This window comes from Lagopus muta, chromosome 2 (assembly GCF_023343835.1).
Source record: "Lagopus muta isolate bLagMut1 chromosome 2, bLagMut1 primary, whole genome shotgun sequence".
In the NCBI taxonomy this organism is placed as follows: Eukaryota; Metazoa; Chordata; class Aves; order Galliformes; family Phasianidae; genus Lagopus; species Lagopus muta.
In genome coordinates this window covers 41843533-41860647 of record NC_064434.1, presented here as the reverse complement: position 1 = coordinate 41860647, position 17115 = coordinate 41843533, and the positions used below count along the sequence as shown (strand labels likewise).

The following is a 17115-nucleotide window of genomic DNA, read 5'->3' as shown; positions in this document are numbered from 1 at the left end:
GTAGTAAGGAAATACAACAGCAAGAAATTTGAATTAATGAAGAAAACACCAGTTATATTAGCAAGATTTCTAGAAATTGAAATGATGCTTTGTATTTACTGAAGCTAACATCTATTCCATATAATAATCTCTCAATTTATGCAAAATTCCCAAATGTGCAACCCTTCAATTCTTTCTTGCTTCCAAATTCCTTGAGTGAATCATTACTACAGGACTAGAAAAGCAGTTGGTATGTTTTGTAAAGTTCTCATTTCTTTTCTTCTGAATTAACAATATTATGCATCTGTGCAAAATGAGCTCTCATGAGATGATCATAAGAAGTGTTTTCCAATGAAGAGATCCTGTCTTATTGAAAGAAACAGTACTGCTTTGATTTTCTTTTTTAAGTTATTCAAAGTTTTGAAGTTGTTCAAAACAGACACAGAATGTAAAACAAAAACATTTGTTTCTGCCATTAGTTATATAAATTAACTTATTCTGTCTCAAAATCTCCTCAAAAGTAAAGCACATGCCTGTCCAACTAACAAAAACAAGCAAGTGCTACGGGAAGAATTAAGCTCCTAAAAGGTGAACAGGCTATGGAATATGATCATAAGCTCCTCCAACTGCAATAGGATCCCAGCAGCTGATTGTAACAGCAGCAAATTAAACTGGGGCAGCTGAAAAGGTTCTCTTTCTTCTATAGGTTGCAGCTCCAGAGCTTCATTCTCTAAGCAGCTTTTTTGCAGCACAGCATATTGAAAAAGTTTAGATGTCCATGATACTCTGTAGCAATTTGCTCCTCCAGACCCAAAGGGAAGATTCCAGTTTGATCATCAGATGTAAGAGAACACCATAGCACAGGCTTAAATATATGCTGTTGTTTTACTGTAAATGGGAGACAGCTCATCACTTGATGAAAGGTGGCAAGATACTCTGAAAACACAAGGCTCAAGAAGACATCCAATTAAAGAAAAATATTCTGCATTCTGAAAACAGCGTATATACTTAAGCAACCCATCTGCTGTGCAGGGATAGCTTTACGCTACATGAGGCTGTATAAAATTGACACCAGCCTACTCACTTCATCTGTTCCTTGTACTTCCTCAGAATTTTATCTACTTACTTTAACAACAAATTTGTATTTATTACAAACATTATAGAAAATTTGAGGCCTATTTCTTCTCAACTGTGAACACATACAAGCAGATACCACAGACAACTTTATTCAGTCTCTACTCCGTTCGTACTGCAAGCTCCTAATGAAGAAAATCAGCCTTAGACACCACTTGGTGAAAATCAGTCAAACCTGCCATCAGGTTTCCAGCTCTTTCCTCAGCACAGAAATGTGCATTCACTTGAAACACATGAGTAGCCCGACCAGAAGGTACGTATGATTGAAAGGAAGTATGGATTTTACTGTGTTTTGTTGATTCCTGTGCCTAACTGCAAAGCCCAATTCCTGCCTTCACCTGAGCAATTAGGCTGAAGCACAGCATGGCCATGGGAGTTTACGAGTAGCACGGGATCTAAAAAACACAGCCCTTACTTTCAAGCTGCCTTCTGGTGAATTTGATAGTTAAAAACATGTGAAACAAAAAGCAGCCTTTTCAATGAATGAGGAAATGCCTGCATTGCCACTACAGCAATGTGCCTGGGTACCCCAAAATTACTAACTGATCTTCGTCTGGAGGCACTGCAGCTTGTTAGGGACCAAATCAAGCTTTGTAGCCTGTATCTCGTGGGCACTTGGCTTTGTAAATTAAATAATGTTCTCTAAAACTGAAATTTGGAATGTGATTTCCTAAGAGTCTTCTGAAAAACACAAACGTTTATTCTAATAACGCATATATTATTCTGCACAACTGTAACATTCCTCTGCCTGGCCCAGCATTTCAATAATTGATCTTTTGGCTCTGCATCCTGGCTTGCAACTGCTTGAGAAACGGAAGTAGGCAGGAAGAGAAAGTCATCATCTTTTGAGGAAGCAACTCCCACTGTTGCATGCTAGACCTAGGGGTAGAAGCCAGGCGAGCCAAAGCTTGTTTTCTTCTGGAAGGTAAGGGTTTCCAGCTTGTGCTCTCGCTCTGGGTACTTGTTCTTCCATAGCTCCTGCAGCTAGCACTTCCAGAAGACTGAAGTTCACATATAACACCCCAGTCTGAAGATAAAATCATGCCAAACAATGTACTGTCCACAGATGCTGGCTGCTATACACTCTGGTTAGTGGCAGTTGTTTTGTATTTATGATCTTAAGCCACCTTCCTTTCATCTTTTGCTGAAGAAAATACCCAGTTTTGGATATATGATTCCATTCTCATCACATTGGACATGCTGAGTCCTGGAAGCATGCCTGTGTATTTGGTATGCAGCCAGTCTGTGGCTGCTCAGCTCACTTAAACACAGATGGATGATTTAGAGATTTTAACAAGGGCTGTCTAATGAATATATGCAGTAACACTTCTCAGAGGCTTGTAACTTAGACTTGGATGGCTCTGCACAAAGACGAGGGAAGATTAACCCCCTGCCCTGGAGATACATCTCCAAGCCAGCTTTCAAGCCTCCATTCCAAAACATCAAGTGACAGCTATTTTTAAGTTTCCTATTTTTAACTCTCTTAATTAAGCCCTCTGGTTTTACCCCACTCCTGTAAGAAAAACCAGGACTGTTGTTACACCTTCCAAAAAGTGGTTAGCCTGCACACAGAAGAAAGTACAGAATACCCAAGTACGTTTTTCCCTAGTGATTACTGTCCAGCAAAGATTGAAGTGTTTGGAAGTATGTGCAGTAGTGCAAAGTTCTCAGGTTTTGTTCTGTTTTGTTTTTTTTAATGTTTTTGGTTTGTTTCATTTAAAGCAGCATTGTGCTGCTGAATTACTCCTGTACTTTGTATTACTTTGGCAGCTTATTATGGCATAGCTAGAAAGAATGAAAATAAGATCATTTAAGAAAGGATATCTGAGTTTGGTTTATCACCTATTATCTAAGGAAGTGTGAATTCTTAACTATATAAGTTTCTGTACAAATAATTTCAAATTTTGCTTAAAGAAATAAATTGTGTCCAGCTCTTCTCAGGCACTTGAAGCACCATCTATCCTTCCTGTGCAGATTAGGTGATGGCATTGAAAAGATCCCTAAATGCAAGAGATGGAAAGCAAAACCTTCTTATTTCCTACAGTCTCTTTTTAGGTACTTGCTTCTGTTGGAAACTGTGTGCTAAGCCACAGGGACCTCATCTCATGAGAGTTTTTATGAAAAAGAACCAAAGCCGTGGTGGTCTGCACAATCCCCACATGCGGTGTAATCCCTGGGATGCTCAGAAAAAGCAAACAGCGAACAAAACACACTACACTTGAAAAACAGCAAAAAGAAGAATGAAAACTGGAAAGAAACAAATTCTTACTATCTAAAACTAATTGAAAGACAGCCAGGGAAAAGGAGATATTCACATTTTAAACTCTGACATGCCATCCTCAGGTAACGTCCTTTTGCTAAGGCTGCATTTTTAAGAAATGTGCACAAAACTGCATGACTTCTCTGCTAGCTTCCCCTTTAGAAAAGGGAAGAAATATACACACTGTCTACCTAGGAGAGGAGCAGTAAAGTTCAGCCCTTTTGACAGTTAGATTCTGACACCATTTTGTGTCGAAGGGAAAAGCTCTGAGGTTTTCATCCATCCTCCGTGCAGCTGCTCTCTCTCACTTCCTGATGCCCTTTGATGCTATGGCAGGCCTGAAGTGGGTCCCCAGGGGACAGCTGCATTCTGGGGCTGGCAGAGAGGTAAGACAAGCAGGAGTGGAATTACCCCTTTCTGAAGGGCTCTCCCCAGCCTCCTTGTCCCCACCATTTTGTAAGTATGGCTTTTATGGTCTTCTTCCATTTCCTACTAGGTCCATGTTCTCCTTCACAGCTTGTACCAACCAGATTATTTAATATCCATCACAAAAACCAGTTCAGCTTGAGCCATCGAAAGCTTTTCTAGAAGAATTAGACACTTGAGGATGACTTAGCCAGTGAAGATGGAATTTGATATAATCTGAAATTTGAAATGACTGTATCTCATAACTTTTGTTTCCTACACCAGCTCTCCTAGTTCTAACTTCAGCCCAGACGCTCTCAACAGTACACCACAGTGCCATCACCTCTAAGAGCTGCTTGTGAAGAACATAAGCTCTTAAAGATGCAGTATGTGAAAAAGACTTGCAATTTTCTTATAACCTAACTTTGGATCATCTGCAGAATGCCTTCAGACTTCATTTTCTGACTCAGACACAAACTAATTTCAGTGACAGTTCATCAGGGAAGTATTTATTATTTGATACAGCCCTCTGCCTCAAATGGCTGTATTTCAGCTGGCAATTTAGAAATATTTGGAAATTATGCTTTCTGTCATATCTGAGAATTACTAAGAAATATCACTTAATACATCTTAGCACAAAAAACACTTCTTTTTTAGTTGTCTCTCATTAGCAGTTGTCTACATTGGAAAAGGTTTTGGAAGCACTACATCCGTGCTGCAGTGTTCCTTACAATTTAACCCACTGAGTTACAAATACATGGCTATCTCACCAGCCACATGCCTAGAACAAAATTCAGCATGTACAGTCCTTTCAGTGGCAATATTTAATTTTCTAGCAGACTTCAGCTCCCTTCTTCATGCACCACTTGCAGGTTTGTTCTGTAAAAGCAAGTCGGTGGAATGTTTCACATCAAAATCAAAATCTCAGAACACCCCATTTGCTACAGGTTTAAATCCAAACCACTTACTGATGCAGTTCATTAGAGCTGGAAGGATGCAACTCAGCTACAAGTGTTGTGTTAGTGGAGGACAGCACAGGACTGAAATTTTATAAACTGGAATTAGGAGATGGAGCTATACCCTTAATTATTTCTTGTCCTTTCCCTCTTCAGTCACTGTTTCTATTTTGGTGTAAATACTTCAAAACCAAACAAGAGAAAAAAAAAATATTTGTCCCTCTCCCCCTCCAAAATGTTCCACTTGAATTAAGTGCCAATCCAATCAGGTAGAACTCAAACACTCTGCTGAAAAAATATCAAACTTTGAGTTTGAATCAGAAATATTTATAGACACTGGATAATATTTTCAGGTCTCAAAGATAGCCCTAGCTTCTAGTCCTGAGATCATCACTCACGTTCACTGTTAATACTGTGACAAAGACCTAGAAGTAACATTTATTTAAATATTTACATACTAAAGAATATTTTTCCAGGTATACATGTGGGAAAAAAACAAAAAAGAAGGAAAGACAAATAAAATTCAGAGTGATAAAATGGTTCTTCACACAGTTTTGTTCTAGGTTAATTACAAACACTGAAGTGTTTTGGGGAAAAAGAAACAAAACAAAACAAAATTCTTTTTCCCCTATTCCAAACATTCTCTTACAATGGCTGGCTAAGTTCCAATTTTATTTATTCTGCTCTGAATCAAGATTTCATGGACTTGTCTACAAGTTATGGAGCAGATGATTAAGACAAGAATTCAGAGTGATTTATCTTTTTTGCATCAGCTCCTGGTGGTCATTCTTAGAGAGCAGCACAACGTACTTCTGACTCACATCACTACCAATGCCAAGCAAAACATGTGGTCAGTAAATGATAAGGGCTCCTAGGAAAGGAACTGCATCCTGTTGTGCAGCCTGTTCAATCCCTGGGTGTCTTAGGTAGTCAAATGCCAAGAGCTGCCCCTTCACATTTATGCATCTGTAAGACTTAAATCCCAGCAGAGCATCATTCAGATGCCTCCGCTCTATTCCAAATTACTCTTAATATTTTGAAACAAACAAACAAACAAACAAACAAAAAACCAGCACGTAACACACATAGATATTACAAAAGCTTAAAGTAAGGTCTGGGAACCTAAAGCCTGCCAGCTGCCTATGGCCACAGTTTCATTTCATGCAGACTACAAAAGACTTTCTCTTCCCCAGACTACTGTGTATTAGCATGCTGGCTGAGAAATGTGCCAAAGTAGCCTGTACAACTATGAGCTTTATATACATACCTTTCCTTCACCTTGTTATAAACTTAACGTGGCCAACAGTAATGTTGAGGGGGAATTATTATCAAAGCAATGTCCCCACAGCAACAATATTCAGCAAATTACTGAGAGACCAAGTCTATTGGGGAAATACCACAAAAATCTACAAACCAGCAACATCTGGTCACCTCAGCACCACGGCTTTTTTCACCTCTTCATGTTTTGCTTGCTCTTGCCTTTGCCATTCTTTCCTTCTGCCCTGAATCCTGCCCCTATCACTAACAGCCATGGGATCGATTTAAACAGAAGTTTCAAAATCTGCAGTGAGGCTGGCCCCTCATGCTGTTATACTGGTAGTATGGAAAAGAGACAAACACCAGAACATGGAAATAACTTTCATAAACAGAGGCAGTTTTCACAGCAGAATGGAAATCTTATAAGAAATCTTCCACTATGCATACTGGAGATGCACTTGTCCATTGGCTAGCTGTTAAAACAAAATCATGTTCCTTCAAGAAAGACACTGTTCATCATCAAAAGATAACATCAGTACTACTTCAGGAAGTTCAACGTTCAGGCTTTTTTGGAGTCTTACTCACTTGAAAGTAAGAATTTGAAGGCAGAGGTGGGCTTTTGCCTATGTTCACATATTCAAATTAACTCAGTGTAAATCTGAATTTTTCCTTCTTTATAGTATGGTGAACATCAACAATGTTTTCCAAGATATATCTGCCCAATTTTGACTATGCTTTAGATTTGAAAAAACGAAAAAAGTAGGATTCATCTTACTTATCTTTAGAGACTTGCAAAAGAAATATCAACAGTGTTGGAGCTAGGCTTGTTCTGAAGTCCATGACAACCACAAGGCAAGGCTCATCCCATATATTTCAGATGCTTTCCTAGGATGAGTTACATTCTAAAAGTATCACTTCCTCTGCATTGACTACCCTGTGCACTACAGAGATTTACATTTGTTCAAATCCCTCTCTCCTTAAATATATATTAATTTTCCTGGTCTATTTATGACCTGTCAATTTAGACTAAGGTTTTTGAAGCAAGGATTGTCTTTCTTCATGCAGAGATATTCAATAAACAGAAGAAAAGCACAATGACTGTAGCCTTTGTTTGTTGCCACATTACAATACATTAACAATGATAATAATGCTATGAATACTGGAAGCATACCTTAAAAAAAAAAAAAGAAAAAAAAAAAGATTTGTCACAGCCACTGCATGCAACACAACACTGAGAGGTCAGAAACGGTGACCAACCAAATAGGAAGCTTTATCCTGCTTACAAAGTCCACCCTTGTTGTGGTTATGGACTCTGATCTGTTACAGCAACAATAAATTTTGTTCATGGTCCTCAGATTTCACAAAGGAAGTGATAGAGGGACAACTATCATATTGACTCCAGTCCTTAACTGGAAAAAAAAAAAAAAAAAAGAAGAGAATGAGAAAAAAAAAAAAGAAAATGAGAACAAGAAAAAATGAGAACAAAAAGAAGAGAATGAGAAGAAAAGAAGAAAAAAGAAAAAAGGAAAAGAAGAAGAAAGAGGAAGCCTTCTGAACAGAGGGTAAGGACAAGCAGTGTTCATCTGTATCCAGTAAATAGTTTCATCCCTATTTTCTAGAGGCTGGACAATGCCTCCTTTCTGGGTGACCATAGTTTTCAAAAGGTATTCTTAGTTCCAGAATTTGCAATGGAGGAGAGCCATTTCTCTGTCATGCTGTAAATCATTTACTGCAGGGAAAACTTGGCTGTTGATGCTCTGAACGGGCTGTATATTCACAAGCTATGCTTTTCCCTTAATCTCAGCAATGACGTATTGGGTTTGGCAACGTCATGAGGAAAAAGAAGATTCAGGTAAAACTGAGAGTCATGTAAAATACAAGTGCTTTTGGGAGGAAAGGCTGTCCTTAGGAAATAAAGTGCAGGTAGCCTCATAGTGAAGAGAATTACAGAACTTTGTCATGCCATCAGATGCAGAGAGTAAAGTAAAACAGTAGAAGTCAGACTGCTGCACTTGCATAACTGCATCTCTGGATTAAACATAAACAGATTAAACATTAACCTGTAAAATATTATTACAAATACTACTTCAGACACTAACCTTTCTGACTTTCTGAAATGTTAGGTACCCTCTTCACTGAGTAAAAATATTATTTACCAAGTAATACACACCTCACCAATATTAGTTTCAACCCTTCTCTATAGAACTACTGATGCACAACTTAAAATGTCACTGCACACAGTCTCTTTAGCAGGCACAGTTCTCAACTAAACATGACATTACTTCACCTGTATTCGGATCAACCTGTCTTCACACTCCATCTGCAGTATTGTCAAAGCAGTATTACATTCCTTTGCAGAATTCTAATTCAATAAAACCCTCTCAACAAAAACCAATCACGAGAGTGATTTATGTAGTTGTACAGGTACAGCTTAATAGCCTTAATCAAGTTACTATGCTACATATAAAAGCACATTTACACAGAACAGCTTCCTTTCACAAATCAGTAAACGCTGAAAATATCAAACTTCAAGAAAAACTTGCAAAAAAAGAGAAAAAAAGAAGGGTAAAATAACAAAGTAAGGTATTTACCTATCTCCCTTTGGTTTTCTTTTTTGTACTGTCTTCCCTTTGGGTCGTCTTTCACTTCCTAAACAGGGGCTCCCACCAGGGCCTGTTACCCGTATTGATTCAAGGCCTTTGGAAGATTTCTTATAAGTAAATTCCACTGGTTCTCCTTCTTTTAGGCTTCTAAATCCTTCCATGTAAAGCTTGCTCTGCAAATAGGAAAAACACTCTTGGTTAACACTGTCTTAAAAACAATATTTACATTCATAATCAACAGGACGAATTATTCTGTCTATTATTCTAAAATATATACAGGTTGAGTAACAGCTTCCTCTGCATGAGCTAGCAGACAATACTACAAATTTTAGTCCTGGATACACTGAAAACACTGTTCAACACTGAACAAGCAGTGTGTTTTTCTTTTCAGCATGAACAAAATTGAAATATTTTCCTCATCTACGTTGAATACTATTGATCTAAGAAGGCACAGAAGTGCTGCAACCTTAAAAATTCTAGGACAGCTGTAAGTGAAAAATCTTTTAAAATGAAATGGGAAGTACAGATCTGTATTTTCATTCACAGAAAAGGAAATCATTAACACAAGAACAAGTGAAATAAATACTAGTATGTTGTCTGATATTACATAGTAGCAACACGATCTTGGATCAACTGAAATCAACAGAAGCTCACCACTGATTTTAATGTAATGAAAATTTTAATATTGATTCCTATAAATTACATACAATATTTAATTTGTAACCCAGGACCAAAGTGATGAATTTAACTCTTAAATAAAAACGACTGTCAAGTTAAGTTAGACGATTTATTTTTTGGGAAATAGACACTGCTTGTACTAACCATTTATTTTAGAAGATATACACTAAATGAGATCAATTGGGCTTACAGAATATTTTACAAAATCTCTGTCCATTTCCAAACGCACTCTTGTTTTTTATGTATAAGTGTTACAAAACACGTTTTGTTCTTCTGCTCATGAACTCTTTACAGCAAAGAAAGCAATTTCTTGGTTGATACTTATCAGCTCTCTAACACTCACTTGGCTATGTCATACAATTAAAGAGGGAATCTTCACCACAGGGGCAGTCCCACTCAATTACATGTTAAAGAGAGCCAAGTGACATTTGACTAAGTCATATCCACTGCCCTCATGTCCAACTAGAGAATGTGTTGACATGATAGATACACATAATCATTAAGATTGGAAAAGATTTCTAAGATCATCTAGTCCAACTACCTACCTACCACCAAAATTTATTGGCTGTAGGATCGAGTACAGAGAGTGGTGGTCAATGGCTCAGTGTCTGTATGGAGACCAGCAATAAATGGTGTCCCACAGGGGGTCAGTGCTAGGACTGATACTCTTTAGCATCTTCATCAGTGACATCAACAGACAACAGACCAATATCTTCAGTGGATCTCGAGTAGACATCCAGAGGGAGAATCAGTTGTGCAAACACTGGCATTTGAGCCAGCTTAGGTACTGCAGGATATTCCCCACAAACTTTCAACTGCTGTTTCATACAGCAGTTGGCAATGGGTCACCTCTAATGGCTGTGCCACCACTGCCTGGCCCGTGCAGTGACTGGAACACTCTTACACACAAAATAGCACTATGCACTTCTGTTTTGGCATCTAAATCCTATGTCTGGCAGCTGCTTAGATGTTTTCCCCTGTAGGCTGACAACGTTATCTTCACAGACTTTTAACAGAGCACAAGAACAAAAGCTGAGTCCATACAGAAAAGAAGAAAGAGGTGTTCTTCTCCCAAGGATAACTGAAGACAGGACAAGAAGCAACAGGCTTGAACTGTGTTAAGGGAAATTTAATTTGATATAAGGATAAGTCACTCAGTACAAGAAGAATTAAACAGGGAAGCCTGAGAAGTGGTCAAGTTCCCCATTTCCCTGTTTCCCTGCTGGAAACAGCTAAGACTCGGCTTTACAGGGCACTGAATAACTTAACCCAAGGTCCTGCCTTCTACAAAAAGTTGGACTAGACTACCTCAAGAGGTCCTTTCCGACCACACTCTCTATGACTCAGATACGCTGGAGCTCACTCGTACACAGTATAATGTAGAACAGCATTTCTGCAGCACTGCTAAACTAAATGAAAAATTAAAAGAAATATTCCCAATTATTTTGTAACAAAACCACGTCAAAGAACACACGCATCTTTGCTTGAAAGAGCTCAAGTACCTGACCAGCCAAGTCTACCCAGCAACAACTGTTCATAATGCACCAAGAAATTTCTAGCATTAGTCTGACAGAGAGATTCAGTTACTTGTTTTTTTCCAGCAGTGAAAAGTATCAATACAGTTCCACTGGTTAGAGAAAGGCTAATTTTTTGGCTATTTTTGTTTATCCAGTTGCACAGCTCTAGCACATGTGGCTCTTCCAAAGATGTTTTAAGCATGGTTAAGTGTTAAGACAAACACTTGACAGGGAAGACAGTATTTCTACACCAATAAACCACCCAGCACTATTTCGGGCAAGCCCTCCATTCTGAAATGTCTGCACAGCAGTAAAGGAATCTGCCACAGTGAAGACACACCAAAATTCAGAACATGCCCAGAAGATGACATTACCGCTTGAAACAACAGATTTTGCATGTGCCATTAATCCATCTGTAGGCCCACCCATACCTCCTCAACAGCCATGAGGGAAATCTTGGTAAAAGGTAAGTATTTTGTCCCCAAATAAAGCATTTAACAGTTAACACAGTTAACTGTTTCAAAATCAGGCCATTATTACAAAACAGGCTTCTACTTATCACAAAGGGAACCTCAAGCAAATAAACACAAGCCTCAACTTTTCTCTAATACAGAATATGGCACAGATGTTACTGCTTTTTTGTTTAATTACAACTTAACGAACATACAGGTAAGTTCACAGCAAGACCTTTTCCCTTCCAAGTCTCAGTTCATAAAATAAACACCAAGAGGCTGATATCTGATATGCACGTAATGTTGTATCTTCTGCTTTACTTCAAAAGAAAGAAGTACTCACTTGAAGTACAACCTAAGACAGGACATTATTAGTAGCCTAAAATGTCTCCATTTTTTGTCATTTCGCTTCTAACAACAGAATTTTTACTTCCAAATAAAGCATACCTAGAAGAGTTTTTTTTAAAGTATCTTTACAAGTTGAAGTTATGGTACAATTATCATGCTTTCATAAACCATGAAGCATTTTCTGAATGCTTTTTTCCCCAAGCACTTCTTACAGCAGCAGAAATTAAAAAAAAAAAACAAACACAGTCCAAATGACTTGCACAGCACCCTCCTTTAATGCACCTTAACAGCTTATCAATGCTACAGATAGATTCAGTGTACTTTGATTTACTACGTGAATGTGTACAACACTGTCAGTCTGCTCAGATTCTCTGTGGGTGCAGTAACAACTGAAAAAATTGGCATTTGGAAACCAGAAAAGAATAAGGAAATAAAAAAGTTTAAAATCCTTAAGAGTCTTTCTCAACTCTGATGAAGAGCTGGACAAAAAATGCCTGTAAAGTTGATCATTTAACATGAAGAGTCCTAACTCAGTATTTTCCTCACATTACTTAAACAAATAAAACTCCCACAATTAAAAGCAGCCAGAATTTCAAGTCAGTGAACCATTCCTAGAACCCTGAATGGGGTTGTATGGGCACACTGCCAACGAAGAAAGAAAACTTAAAAGCACCATGATTTTACCCCTTTCCCTCTTTCAACTGTCGCAGACTTTGCTGTTATTTTTACCAGAAGTCAATACAGTGGCTTCAGACAGTTTGGTGTTTGTCTTTTTTTTTTTTTTTTTTGACAGTGCCATTTAAGATTTTTTTTTTCTTTTCTTTTCTTTTTTTTTTTTTTTTAAAAAAAAAAGACTTCCAATTATTTCTTAATATTTTAGCTCACAGTGTAACATCTTATGCATCTCCTTACAAGCAGCAGCTTCGCCCAAAAAGCTGTGAACTTTGGGACAGTAATAACTACAAAAGAAAAAAAAAAACTGGAGTGAAAAACCCACGATCACAGGTTCCTGAAAAGTATTGCTTAGTGTGAAACAAATCCCAAAATAAAACAAATATAAACTGTATTAGCAAGACCATCCCAGAGAAAAATAGCATTTCTTTGACAGTGTCAGGGAGTGCTTGCAACACTCCCCCAGCTTCACAAAAGAGAGGAAGTTTGGAATTCAGGCTGGTTCCAGGGGTCTGATCTCTCATATTCAGTGTGCATTGCTTTTTATTAATATGTCCAGGGAGTCAAGAGAACAGGTTCCCAGCATGTGCCTCCTCAGCACTTCTCTGCCGTTTCTAGCTGGGGCTGTAAACAACTGCTGGGGCAGGCATTAAATTCTTGGGGGGAGGGAGTTATTTGGTGGCAATTCTGCTTAGATCATTTATTTTCTGTATCTCTCATTTCTGCCTCTTTTTATCTAGTGATTGATTGATTGCTCCGTACAATGACCAGATGCCACCAGTATGCTGGGTTTCACAAAGTAAGAAAATGGTTTTCCCTCTGAAATTACCCACAATTAAATCCAGATACGAGGGATAGCATCCTGAAGCCCAGCCAGGCTAAAGGACAGCTGCAAGTGTCCACCAAACTTCATTTTAGGATGTTCGTAAAGATAATATTTTTTTGCAGACCAAATGCTAAAACAAACAAAAAAATCCACTGTGTTAAACAATAGCCTCTCAAAGAGCAGCAAGTCGCTCTGCATTTATTCTGAACCCGAAGGCCGTCCATCCATGCAACAATCTAACCTCTTGCCACTCTTCCCTCCCCACTCCCTGCTCCTACTGACCTTAAAGGTCTTTTCCTGCTCCTAGAGGCTTATCTTGCACCAAATCTGGCACTTCTCAGTCCTCCCCATAAGCCAATTTAACCCACTAATCTGACAGGAAACAAACTCAGTTAAAGAAAAAAAAAGGAAAAAAAAAGAAAAAGGTGAGGGGGAGGAGTAAGAGGAAAAGGAAATGGGGATAGATTTCTGTTTTTCCAGTGAGCTAAATCTGTTCACAGAATGGTTCAATGAGCTCCAGGGTGCACACAGTGGACACTGCAGCTACTGAAATTAGGATGTGCAACTTAGTATTTAATGTTAAAAGAAAACCAAAAACATCAAACAACTGAAAACCCAAAACCAACCACCACAAAACAAACAAACAAACAACCCACATTACTACAGTACCTCATTTGCAGTTTGATTACAAAAAATATTGCTAACTTTACTTGAAAAATAAAGCTATTAAGATTTTCTGGCATTTCTCAAAGACTTGCACTTCAGGTGTCAGTCAGTGAAAAGCCACCTATACAACACACAGATGACAGTTACTAGGCAGGGGAAGCAATTTCATGCAACTTTAGAGAACGAACTGGTACTGAGGCAGGTACAGCAGTGCAGCTGGCACACCACAGTTTCACATCCTTATTTACTTGGAATTTGTTTCTGTCTTGCATTTCTTTCTTAGCTTCTCTGCTCTTCCTTCCTTTCACTTTACCTTTTCACTACCAACAGCCCTGCTAGGAGACACTCAATCCTCTGTTAGAAAGAGACATGTAATTTCTCAACATTCTCTTTGTTTTTCATTACTTGGTATTCAAGTTGAACCTCTTCTCCATTTAAGCCTCCAGTGGGTCAGTTTACCCAAGTCCACAGAATGGTTCTCCTCATTCAACAAAATTAAGCCTTAAAAAAAAATAAGCTATTGACTTTTTATCTCCTGATTTAAACCAAAGTAACCAAGTCCATGCCTTGTCTATGTTTTTTAAAACAATCAGTTTTCTATAATGTCATAAATTCTTTGTGAATAACATGACTTCTATTCTGAATTACAGTTCTGGGAAGAAAACTAGAGAATATAATGTCCAGAAATATCTCATCATTGTAACAATATAATTATAATCTGTGCTTAAATAACAGCCTGGCCTAATACAGTCAAATTTTAATGATAATATTCCAACTAGTATTTCTTGTAATATTATTACTACGTTCTCTGTATATAAATCCTTAGACAGACGTCTACAGCAGGTCAGTCATGTTTATTTCCCAATGTGATCTGATCAAACATACTCCACTGCATTGTTTATTTCTTTACACAGCACCACTTCATTCACAAAACTTTGCTAATTTTCTGCATAATTTTCAGTATTTGCATTCAGGCCACAAATGCTACTGGACTGTGTTTCTGCTGCCTCTATATCTGGTTACACATTCAGCACCAGCTGTTCTAGCTTTGTATAGTCACAGAAAGAATCTAGATAATAAACATCTCATTTGCTTCTCCCCAATCTCACCCTGCTTTCTAACCATTGTAAGAACAATTTTCTGTCGCAGCATAGCACCCATGTAACTAGTCTTCTAATACTAGTTATTGCCTTTCCTTTACTCAGAGCATTCATGTTACAATGCATACCATCCTCTTTCACCCAATTTTCCTTCTCTGTCACCATGAAAATGATGCTGGTCTCTTTTCTCACTTCTTAGTTTACTTGTTTTTTCACCAGTCATGCCAGCAACAAGGTAACAGTTTTAGGACACAGTTCAGATGGTTCAGAGAGACAGTTCCTCTTCCCCAACCTCAGCCTCACACTACCGACCCAGAAAGAAAACCGTTCATCTATTCTTGGTTGAGTAAGGCTTTTTTCTGTGCTTCAGATGAAATAAGTCTCCATAGAACCAAAAACCCACCAGCACACCTCAGCAGAAGCTGCTGTGTGAGAGTGTAGCTGTGGCAGGTAAGGAGAGACCGCCCCACGCTGCACACTATTTCTTTCGATTGCATCTCACCACTATGTCACTTATATTACCTCTGTGATACCCTGAAACCACACCAATAATTCTAGGAGGCTTTAATACCCTCCAAAGTCTACCACTGAGGAGTATCTTTTCCTCATTGTCTCTCAATGGTTGAACACATCCCACTGCCCTCACTGCTGCCTGGCCATACCATCTTATGGAACTGCATGAATCCTCCCAGGATGCGGTTGCTCCCTTTGGTTCTTTGCCACTAACTGCCACACTGACCTGACTGCTGTCACCTCACAGAGCAGAAGCTGCCTTTTTCTGTTACAGGTACCCTCATCTGCTGCAAGGCAGTTTAGCAGAGACTCAAGAGGGTCTTTCTACAACAATTAGGAACAAATGAATATTATTGCTCAGACAGATTATCCTCTTAATTTTCATTAGAAGGAGGCTCTGGGCAGAGTATTTTTTAAGCCTCTTTTCTGTTAGAAACCCAAACCACCCAGGCAGAGGTCAAGACAAGCAGTTATTGCAGCTTTTTTCACATTACCAGAAGAATGGCCGTGCCACAATAAGTCCTGGGCCTTTTCTTTCGGAGTAGGGGACTGCATCAAGACTCTTTGAAACACCAAAAAAAAACCCAAAAAACAAACAAAAACCATGTGGAACACCAGAAAATCCATGAGTACCACTAAGTCTGGTTCTCTCATTTCTTCTACGGGGGATACAAATGGACCAAAATCTGCCTGGTGAATCTAACAGAGCTTTCTCCCTTTTGTCACTTCTCCCATGAGTTTAATGGTGAGAGACAGCACACAATATGGCTATGATTCACTCTTGTTAAAAATACATCAAATACAGTGCGAACACAGTCGTCCCCTAAAAGATCTAGAAATCAGCCAATTTCAACACAGAGTCCCATAAGCATAGATGGAACTGCAAGAGCACAGGAAGGTGCAATTTACAACCCACATACTTTGCTGCATTTTCCACGCGCTGAGAATTTGCTCCTGTAGAAAGCACTAAGTCAATGGTACAGTTATTTCACCTAAAAACTAAACCACAACTTCCTCCAGATTTACTACACTCTTCGGTGTCATTAACCATATTTTCAGAAGCAGCTGCAGCACACTCATTTTCCCTGCCTGCCCTACTCTGTCTACAGCCTTCGTTCCTGTGCTTCTCTACTCATTTCCTAGCATGGCAATGACAATCCCTATGCCATATATAAAGCCATATAAAGCACTTCCTTGCCACCTCCTATCATCTCAAGAGACTACGTATAATTTAAAAAAAAAAAAAACACACATCAGGCCCAGACTGTGCTGTGCTAATTCAAGTGTAACAGGATCTCCTTACATGCACCTTTCCCTTTTCCTGCACAGAAGTGTCTTGGAAAAGAGCCATATTTTCACACTGCAAACCCTTAACTTCAATCTCTGTGAAGCTGTCCTTAACCTTTAAATTGCATTTCAACCAAGGCTGAAAAATAATACCAGGAAAAAGCAAAGAGGTTTAAAGGCCTTTCTGTGTCCTAACTTTATGTGAGAAGACTGTGTTTCACAATTGGCAATTACAGTAGCCACAGACTGACACATGAAAGCAAGCGTTTGTTACAAATGACTTAACGTGTTAGTACAGAGACGGTTCAGCTCACCACGTTCTCACACAACATACCAAAACTTTATCATTTGTCTCCTTCTTTCTGAAGCGTGGTGTAACAGCTAACTACCAACTACCAAGGAAAAGCAGCTTGTGGGTAGACAGTACAGGGGCGATGCTGGCAGGTTAAACTGGTTACAAGC

General features: G+C 38.7%; 1 protein-coding gene across 6 annotated transcripts in view; it reads right to left on the bottom strand.

Moving 5' to 3' along the window:
• The window catches only part of LIN28B (lin-28 homolog B), a 90940-nt gene that overhangs the window by 30144 nt on the left and 43681 nt on the right, over positions 1-17115 (bottom strand). For all 6 annotated transcript variants that reach the window (XM_048937128.1, XM_048937126.1, XM_048937127.1 and 3 more), the window contains one exon: positions 8583-8767. In XM_048937128.1, the coding sequence (XP_048793085.1) occupies positions 8583-8767 (185 nt within the window). The remainder of the gene's footprint in view (positions 1-8582; positions 8768-17115) is intronic.